At 40.6% G+C, this 10832-nt stretch overlaps 1 protein-coding gene across 1 annotated transcript in view; it reads right to left on the reverse strand.

Annotated features, from left to right (window-relative positions):
• Positions 1-9143, reverse strand: part of LOC127418541 (uncharacterized) — a 32764-nt gene extending 23621 nt beyond the window's left edge. Inside the window, exons 1-4 of the mRNA XM_051659120.1 lie at positions 9045-9143; positions 8389-8571; positions 7787-8252; positions 3192-4395 (exon numbers count right to left, since the gene is read on the reverse strand). Of these exons, the coding sequence (XP_051515080.1) occupies positions 3192-4395; positions 7787-8252; positions 8389-8571 (1853 nt within the window). The 5' untranslated portion in view covers positions 9045-9143. The remainder of the gene's footprint in view (positions 1-3191; positions 4396-7786; positions 8253-8388; positions 8572-9044) is intronic.
• Between the last annotated feature and the right edge of the window lie 1689 nt (positions 9144-10832).

Below are 10832 nucleotides of genomic sequence, written 5' to 3' on the forward strand. Positions count from 1 at the left end.
GGCTGTGAACATCGGGCTAAAGTGGAACCCTCCACCCTGCACTGAGCAGCTGGATGATTGGTTTCTGGAATCGGACTCACAGCCGCGCCCCGCCCAGGTGCCTTTCTTCCCAGAAGTGAACGAGGAGCTAATGAAGTCATGGAAGGCACTTTTTGGTAATGAAGTCGTGGAAGACACCCCTCTACAAGGCAGCTGTATGCCTTGAAGTGGCATCTCTTCATGAACTGGTGTTCTCCCCATGGGGAAGACCCACAGAGGTGCGCGGTCGGGTCTGTACTGTCTTTTTTACAGGAAGGGCTGGAGAGACAGCTGTCTCCCTCTACCCTGAAGGTGTACATGACTGCTATAGCAGCGTATCACGATACACTGGATGGGAGACTCTCACGGCAGCATGACCTGATCACCAGGTTCCTCAAAAGGTGCAAGGAGGTTGAATCCTCCTTGACCGTGCTTGATTCCCTCTTGGGATCTCTCTGTGGTTCTACCTGCTCTACAGAGAGTCCCCTTTGAGCCCCTGGAGCAGGCCGAGCTCAGCACTGTCACTGAAGATGGCCCTCCTGGTGGCGCTCACTTCCATCAAGAGGGTGGGAGACCTACAGGTGCTCTCTGTCACCAGCAAATGCCTGGAGTTCGGCCGGCACACTCTCACATGATCTTGAGCCTCCGGCTCAGTTACATGGCCAAAGTTCCCACCACTCCCTTTCGGGACCACGTGGTGAAACTGCAAGTGCTCCCTTCAGAGGAGGAAGACCCGGCCTTGTCGTTGCAATGTCCAGTTCGCGCCCTGCGCAACTATCTGGACCGCACGCAGAACATCAGATGCTCGGAGCATCTCTTTGTCTGCATTGGAGGGCAGCAGAAGGGGAAAGCTGTCTCCAAACAGAGGTTGGCCCACTGGATTGTGGATGTCATTTCCTTGACTTACCAGTCACAAGTCCTGCCATGCCCCTTGGGAGTCCAGATGCACTCCACTAGAAGTGTTGCGTCCTCCTGGGCATTGGCAAGGGGGACCTCTCTAGCAGACATATGCAGAGCAGCGGGTTGGGTTACACCCAATACCTTTGCGAGGTTTTACAACCTACACATAGAACCGGTTTCATCCCGAGTGTTACAGGGTAACAGCAGGTAAGCCGAGCAGCCGGTTGGGTGTACCGCTTGCATTACGCCTTTCCCCTTTTTCAAGGTGATAATGTGCGCTATTTTGTCCACAACAGTTCCCTGTAACTGGTGAACCCTGGACGCCTCCAATTCTTAAGCACTGTTCGGTGACGAACTCGGCAGAGAAGTGACGCCACCAGGCCCAGTACTCGTGGTATGCCCCTTTTCAGGTGAGCCCGTGTACTCGGGCTCAGTGCTCCATACGTGGCGATTCCCCTCTGGGAAATCCTGTGTGATGCGTTTCCACTGTTTGTTTTCCCCTCTGGTGAACCCTGTGTTTCCCCTCATCAGAGCCTTGCTCTGCTTCGGCCACTGTTGCTGTGTACCCTCTCCTTAGATAGGGTCCTCCCAGTGGTATCATTCCATATGTGAACTTCCCAGTTGGTAAGTCCATATGAGGTATTCTCCACATGTTAATCTCTCTCCGGTAGGATGTGGTCTCCGTAGTGCCCTCCCTCCTGGAGAGGGAAGAGCACTTCCCAGTGTTATTCCAGAAGGTGCTCGGCAGCAAATTGCTTAACAGCAAATATCAGGAAAGGCCACCGCCTATAGCCTCCTTGGGTAAGTGCCTCCTCCCCCCTTAACGGTACTAGGGAGACGCCTTACCTAAACTCACTGGAAGGTCACGACATGGTCGAGCACTCGCTGCGAGGCACACAGCAGCTTGCCCGTGTCCACTCTTCTGTACCTCTTGACATGGTTCAGCACCTGCGGCATTTCCTGTAGGAATCCCTAGTGTCACTACATCGACACAACGTTGAGTGAGTGACAGACAAGGAACGTCTAGGTTACTAGTGTAACCTCTGTTCCCTGATGGAGGGAATGAGACATTGTGTCCCTCCTGCCGCGGTGCTGAACCGGCCGTTGTCATGGCCGGGACTCTCTATTGGCTCCTCAGCATAAATCTGAATGAGTGGTGCACGCTTATGTATTATACCCGTATGTCCAGGGTGGAGAGTGGCATGCAAATTCCACTTGCCAATTCTCACTGGCCTTTTCTATTTAAGCAAAGGTGATTGGGGCACTCAAGATCGAACCCCTAGTGTCACTACATCGACACAATGTCTCGTTCCCTCCGTCAGGGAACAGAGGTTACACTAGTAACCTAGACATTTTGGCAAGTCGTTTAGGACATCCATTTTGTGCATGACACAAATACATTTTCCAACAATTGTTTACAGACAGATTGTTTCACTTTTAATTGACTATTTCACAATTCCAGTGGGCCAGAAGTTTACATACACTAAGTTAACGGTGCCTTTAAGACACCAGAAAATGATGTCAAGCCTTTAGGCAATTAGCTTCTGATAGGTTAATTGGCTAATCTGAGTCAATCGTAGGTGTATCTGTGGATGTATTTTAAGGCCTACCTTCAAACTCAGTGCCTCTTTGCTTGACACCATGGGAAAATCAAAAGAAATTAGCCAAGACCTCAGAAAAAATATTGTGGACCTCCACAAGTCTGGTTCATCCTTGGGAGCAATTTCCAAACACCTGAAGGTACCACGTTCATCTGTACAAACAACAGTACTTAAGTATAAACACTATGGGACCACACAGCCATCATACTGCTTAGGAAGGAGACGCATTCTGTCTCCTAGAGATGAACATAGTTTGGTGCAAAAAGTGCAAATCAATCCCAGAACAACAGCAAAGGACCTTGTGAAGATGCTGGAGGAAACAGGTAGACAAGTATCTATATCCACAGTAAAAAAAGAGTCCTATTTCGAAATTACCTGAAAGGCTGCTCAGCAAGGAAGAATCCACTGCTCCAAAACCGCCATAAAAAAAGCCAGACTACAGTTTGCAAGTGCACATGGGGACAAAGATCTTACTTTTTGGAGAAATGTCCACATTAGGTGATTTGCTCTGAAATTTTTACAGAGGTTGTGTGAGAAAAACAGATATGTCAGATTCACATGGGATTAAAATCAAGTCTGTGAAACATGGATTTCCCTTACCTCCTCCTCCGAATAGGGCTTTAAATGGTGCTGCCCTTTTGGGAGAAATTTTTGAGTTTCTGAATTTCAAACTATTTACTTGATATCGTTGGACATGAGGATGTTTTTTGCTCACTGTGACTACTTGAGCAATTATTTTTTACATGTTTCTGTATAGTACTTGCCGCACTGAAACTTTCCCCACATGAAGAGCAGTGGTATGGTTTCACTCCAGTATGAATTCTCTCATGAGTTTTCAGGTGTACTGACTGAGTGAAACACTTTCCACAGTGTGAGCATTTGTATGGTTTCACTCCAGTATGGATTCTCTCATGTGTTTTCAGGCTTTGTGACTGAGTGAAAGTCTTTCCACAGTGTGAGCACTTGTATGGTTTTTCTCCAGTATGGATTTTCTTGTGTCTTTTCAGGTGTTGTGACTGAGTGAAACTCATTTCACAGTGTGAACACTTGTATGGTTTTTCTCCGGTATGGATTCTCTTGTGTCTTTTCAGGTTTACTGGAAGAGTGAAACACTTTCCACAGTGTGAGCACTTGTAAGGTTTTTCTCCAGTATGGATTCTCTCGTGTGCTTTCAGGTCTTGTGATTGAGTGAAAGTCTTTCCACAGTGTGAGCACTTGTATGGTTTGTCTCCAGTATGGATTCTCTGGTGCTGTTTCAAGTTGCCGGCTGTAGTAAAGGTCTTCCCACATTCAAAGCACATATGAGCCCCCCCACCGGTATGTATTTTCTGGTGCTCTTTAAAATAAGACACACGTGCAAAACTCTTTCCACAAATAGAACACTTGTAAGGCTTCTCATTTGTGTGAGTTTTCAGGTGTTGTCTTAGGTACGCTGCCACAACAAATGTTTTACCACACTGATCACATTTATAAGGTCTTTCTACAGAGTGACAGCAGAGATGATTTTTGAATCGGGCAGCAGGTGCAAAACTTTTCCCACCCTGAGGGCATGTGTAAGGCCTCTGTCCAGGGTGAACTCTTGTGTGCATCTTAAGGTTTCCTTTATTTGTGAAACTTTTTCCACACTGATGGCACGTGTAAGTTCTCTCTCCAGTGTGAATTCTCATGTGTACATTAAGCTGGCTTTTATATAAGAAACTATTTCCACATTGAGAGCAGGTGAAATTATTTTTGGCTGCTCTTCTTTGAGGCTTTTTTGATGAGATATTCTTTTTAGTGTTTGAGCCACTCAAAGATTTTTCTCCAGTTGTGAAATCATGATGCTTCTCCTCCACTTCATTCAGCTCTTGTTGTTCCTCTTTCACTTCCATCAGCTCTACAATGAACACAGTAAATTGAAAAAAATAAATAAATAATTATAGAGGGACAAATGTAAAAAGAAATAACATTTATATATTTTTTTTTTATTGAGAGTGGGAATTGCCTCCTGATTTGATATGATATTGAAATGCCAAATCAATATGTATTACAATTCCTTAAATGATTGTGAGTTGACATTAGCTGTGCTAACTAGTAATCAAATCTATCTATCTATTGTATTAGCATATTAAGCAAAACGTTTCTATTTTAAAATTAAATAATTTGTTTTTTTATCAGGGAGATAAAAATTGTCTCAAGAATCACAATTTGTAAGAGCCGATTTTTATCCCCATTCCTAATATTAATTTTAGATTTTTGCAGTGCAAAGTGTAATTTATACCACTATGTCTGATAGCTGCATTTCATGACTATAGTAATTTAGATTGAGTGTGAACCAATCAGAGAAAGTCAGTCTGAAAGGATATGATGGTGAGTACATGATAGGGCTGTCAAATAAAAATGTGAAAATTGAATATTTGTCGAATTTAAGAAAAAAATGCTACATTTAAATGCTAAAACTGTATTAAAATTTTGGATCTTCAGATTGATCGCATTCTTGTGCTAAAAAAGGTTAGAAACAGTGCAACAAATACACTTAAACAGAAAGCAGATGTCTCAAGATGCTTTTTAAATGTATTTTTAATTAGACACATCATCTAAAAAAACAGCGCTCCTGCACGAGACAATGAATAATCAAAAACAAAGCGAAACAAAGACATTCGTCTAGCGAGTGTTTACATAGAAAAACAAATGGATGGTTGCAGAATCGTTCGGTGTGAACAGCCCCTTACAGTTGGTGGAGGTACTTGGCCATTGCGTCTTGCTCTCTTATAAGAGTCTCTCAGATTATGCAGTGAGTTTTTTTAAACGCTTTAGCGAGAAAGAAGTTCAACTTAAAAATGTGTCTCTTGAGATTCTCGCGTTCGGTTCCATTCTATTGTGTTCTGTCTGATTGAACAGCCCCTGGCCTGGGCTTACAGTCTGAGCTGCTTCACCACCAAGTTCAGACGAATACCACTGCTATCTGGGAATAATGCTACTCTACATATAACTGTACTGAATAAAAATCAATGTGGTTTTTCGCTGTTATTATGAAGCTTTAGTCTGGAATAGTAGTATACTGTGGCATCAGTGCAAGTGCAACACTATGTGTACGGTTTATTGAAGTGTTTACCCCTAATTTTCTTTTGACTTTACATTTGAAAATATGGACCGACTAAAACTTTTATTTTATGCACATTAGTTGAAAATGAAATGCTTTTTTTTAACAGCCAGGAATGTTCTTTGCAATAATATAATGGTGCTGAATGGTTTATGTATTAATTGCACCCTCTTGTGGACTTGGGAAACAACGTCAATTTAAAAATCAGCTGACTTTAAAATTTGAATAATATTCAAATTTTAAAAATATTTATGGTAAATATTCTTAGTTTCTCTGCCCAATTGGCACCCTAGTACATGATGACAGAATTAGCAATTATGGGTGGATTATTCCTTTCATTAGGGTTGTAAATCACAAGTTTCTTCACAATACAATGTTATATCTATTCTCTTAGCAAGAGATCCAATGTATACCGATACTTCAAAGTCTGTTGCGATATGATTTCAATTAGATTCAGGGGCCTGCGATCAATATTACGATATTGTGTGCTTATTTTACACATTCATTTAATATTTTTATAGTTCACAAATGCAAGCAAAATAAAATTTGAATATTGCGAGCACTCTGAAAAGTACAAATCCATTATACACATTGGGACATCCACAACCAAATAAGGTACTTCTGTTGTTGAAAAAAAGAATACAGAAAAATAAATATATAAAAAAATAAAGTCCCATCATGTGATCATCAATTGTTTGATTACAGCTCATTGCCTTGTGGAATAAAGAAAACACTAGAGTGACAATCTGTCATCTCTACAACAGTCAAGCAAGTCTTTCAATCCAGAATACTTACATTCCCATGACAGGAGAGCATGTGTTATCCCTGTTTTTTCTTGGCTACAACTTACACTTTTTTTTTAATAAAAATTCTGTTACAGTTTACTGTGATAAATATTAGTAAGGGTGTTGATATGAAGATGTGAGTCTTGTAATTGATGTTGGTGTAGGGCAGGTGTTTTCTCTTTCCCTTGTCAGCGCTGTTCAGAATATCTTGGCTGTTCAGCCGTTTGACATTGTTGAATTGCTCCATAGCGCTTTAAAATAGATAATTCTCATGTCAAATTCAAATGCAAAACGATATTGAGGAAAACTCGATTTAATCACGTGATCGACTCTTCGCTATCCTTTCACTGGAGCTCGCGGCCCTGTTGACGCACAGAAAGAGCAGAGAGCAACTTCAGGATTTTAATCACTCCATGCGCATCCGTGTCCCACATGAGAAGCATATTTAGTGCTTAGAAAACAAGGTGAATATCATAAGGTTGCTGCATCACTTGACGGAAATGTGTACGTACGTGGCTGGCATTAGTGTGTCAAAACAAACAGCCATCTTAAAAAAAAATATATACATCGATGTTTATGCGCATCAATGACATCACATTGTAATTATTTAATCAATGCATCCAGATTGACAAAAGTCAATAAGCAGAAACTCTAATCCAGTGTCCCTGACTCTTCAGAACTGTTACGAATTTGGAAAAATGTAAATAAAAACATTAGGGATGCACCGATTGATCGGCTGCTAATCAACCAAACTTTGTCTTAAATCTGTGATCGGCCCTGCAAACTACTGGGCAGGAAGGAAATAGAAATGAAAAATTATTTTTAAAAAAATCATATTTCCACAACAGCTCAGAGGGTGGTGATATGAATGAAGAATGTGAACCAGCAAAAAACAAAATACCTCTCGTGAATGCGCACAGGAGGGCAAGTGTAAGTGGATTTTTAGGGTAAAAAGACTTAAATAAGTATCTGTTGCTCACCCACAACCATCATATCGCTTCTGAAGACATAGATTTAGTCACTGGAGTCATTTGGATTACTTTTATGCTGCCTTTGTGTGATTTTTGGCGCTTCAAAGTTCTGTCCACCATTCACTTGTATTGATTTGACCTACAGAGCTGAAATATTGTTCTAAAAATCTGTGTTTGTGTTCTGCACAAGAAAGAAAGTCATACACATCTGGGATAGCATGAGGGTGAGTAAATGATGAGAGAATTTTCATTTTTGGGCGAACTGTTCCTTTAAAAGACAACTGAGCACTTCTCAAACAACAATACAAAACAACAACAAGGGACTTTTTAGTGTGACTTTTGAGTGACAAAAATCATCTGGTAACAGATTCTGACATAACAGTCGATTGTCATGAAAATGTAAAACAACATTAAAAGGAAGAAACATACCTGAAGGAATAAAATCATCATCATCTTCATCACTCTGTTGTTCCTCTGCTGTGATTTCTTCTTTTATCTCCTCCTGCTTCACTTCAATCTTCACTGGTGTCTGCAGCATCTGCTGTTCATCATCATCTTCATCACTGTGCTCCTCTTCTTTGATCTCCTCCTGCTTCACTTCAATCTTCACTGGTGTCTGCAGCATCTGCTGTTCTCCAGCATTACAGACAGAAGTCAGAGACTCTGTGGAGGTTTGATCACCCTGATTACTGTCACACACACTCTCCTGAGCATCAGTAGAACAGAGTAAAGTGAGCTGTGAGTCCTGTGTGTCTCTGGATCTCTGTTCAGAGAGTTTGTCCAGCAGCTGCTGTGGTGTGGACTGATCTCTGCCGCTCCACACTGAATCCTGACATTCTGTGGAGGTCCCATCAGTCACACACACTGAAGATTGACAGGAAACCTTTTCCAGCTCCTGACAAACACAACACAATCACATCTGTACCGTTCATCATCACAGAGTCACAGTCATATCACATCATTTGAAACTTACTTACAATCTCAACTTTAACTCACTCTAAACAGGTAAAAGGATGAAATGAATGTTTAACCTGTAACCTGTCATCTCTCTCCTTCAGTTTTGTCTTCAGTGACGTCACCTCTTTCTTCAGTGACGTCACCTCTTTCTTCAGCTGAGAGATTTCTGTGATGAAATCATCAATATCCAGCATGGACAGATCAGTTCCTACTGATTTACAGCAGATCACATCCACCTGCTCTCTCATGATGAACATCTGAACACAAAAACATCATCATTATAATGGACTGACATTCATCAAACTCTAAAACATTATTATATAATTACACACAAGAACAGATCTGTTAAACAAAATCTGTTTCTGAGATGATACAAAAAAAAATAAACGTGTGCTTGTGTATGACAGCAGGAATATTATCAGCTGTTATAACAGGATATAAACTGTAAAGTATATTATCACCTACAGTGAACTCGTTTATAAACAGCCGCTGTATTTAAAGAGCTCATGTATCAGAAATGAAACGTGATATTCACAGATTTCTGCTTGTTTTTCCTGAAACTGAATATTTTAAAGCGTCCGTCTCAAAACAATGCTCCATGTGGAGATAATAATCTTCTTTTACTGTCATTAAAACGCCACAGAGAGAAAACAGCATATCAACATAGATCTTGATGTGCACACAACATAAATACATAAAATGATGTAAAAACACATTAAACAACACGTACCTGCGCGCTCAAACTGTCTGCAGCTCTTGTTTCATCTCGTGTTTTATGGTGGTTGGAAAAACAACTCACGGTGCGTTTCTGTCATCTACTGGACTGGAGTGAATCACACAAGATGATTTAGCCTGAAAAACGCACATGAGACACATGCCTTCAAAGCAATTTGATGATCAAACCAAACTTGCAGCAATCATTTGGACATAACTCACAACAATGTGTGGCAGATATCACCATGTCTCTGACCCATGGATTCATAGCACTGGATTGTCTGGGATTTGAAATCAATTACCTGGTGATTAGAAATGGAGGTAATAGGTTAAAGACATAAGCACAAGAGTAAAAATATAGTGTTTTACACTTTTAATCATACAGTATAGATATGGAAACAATGAGTTACAAAGGCTTTGTTCTTCATAAATTACTTACAGCCAAAGCCCAGTGCAAGCCAAGGTGCAAAGGAACAAGAATCAGATCATAGAAGAAGAGATCCACTGTTTTTGTCCATTTAGTCACTGCTGCATGGCCAGCAAAATGTCCGTCACCACTCTGATGCTTTGGGAAGAAAAATGTGCTTAAACAGTAGACCTTAAGGCCTTCCTGCTGATCATCGCTCCTCTTCATCAGCAGGGACAAATAGAAGTTGATAACCTTCAGAACATAAGAGTAAAAATATTCATGACTAGGGATACATAATAAACTCAGCGAAAAAAATAAAAGTCCCTTTTTCAGGACACTGTATTTTAAAGATAATTTTGTAAAAAATCCAAAATAACTTTACAGATCTTCAGGATGGCAACAACAACTGCCCGAGTTACACCAGGAATGCACAATCCCTCCATCAGTGCTCAGACTGTCCGCAATAGGCTGAGAGAGGCTGGACTGAGGGCTTGTCGGCCTGTTGTAAGGCAGGACTTTACCAGACATCACCAGCAACAATAAAATAATAATAAAAAAAAATATGTGTGCCTATAAGCTTGTCTATAAGCAAATGTATATTTTGCCACTCTCATACAACATACATTAAGCTCATGAAAAGGTGTGCTTTAGGAACATACCAACTTATCTGTTTTTGGTGTCTTTTTGTAGTTTTTTCCATGCTGGCAAGCATATGTGATATATGCATCTTCTTTTAACAGAGAGAGGAATGTGTTCTGAATAGTCTTCCACTTTCCAGAGAAATCTGGGTGTCACTTTCTTATTTTTTATTTTTTTACTATCATCCCACCTGTCACCAGGAAATAAAAAAAGGCATTTAATGCTTTTTTAAAACTCATTGCACATTCCCTTTCTTTTACTTGCTCATATTTCATACAAATGGGGTTCAGTTATGATCAAACTGTAAATAAAGCATTGTTTAATGAAAGTAGCTGTCTTATGTGCATTGTGCATTTGTATACAACTCAACATAAATGTTCTTCATAGGCACATGAAAAAACAACAACAAAACAAATAAACATTGTTAATTTAGAAACTGATAAATGACCAAACAGTGTAAAATGTGCCAGTTGCCCATCTGTGGCTTTCCAGAAGGTGTTTCAGCGCTTCTTCTGAAGATGTACATATCTGAAAAGATGATGGAAGCCAGTCTGGTGGGAAACAGCAACCAGAGTATATTCTTTTAAAGTGGTTCAGTACTTTAGTCGACATTTTTCTTTTTTATGGTTTATTCACTCCATTTAGTTCATAGACTGTTGATTTAGATGCGTACATAGGCACGTATCACACAATGGGGACAGGTATATGGCTCGAAACCCCTGTAAACACAGACAGGTATTTGATGCACATGCAAGT

This window comes from Myxocyprinus asiaticus, chromosome 28 (genome assembly GCF_019703515.2).
Source record: "Myxocyprinus asiaticus isolate MX2 ecotype Aquarium Trade chromosome 28, UBuf_Myxa_2, whole genome shotgun sequence".
NCBI classification, from domain to species: domain Eukaryota; kingdom Metazoa; phylum Chordata; class Actinopteri; order Cypriniformes; family Catostomidae; genus Myxocyprinus; species Myxocyprinus asiaticus.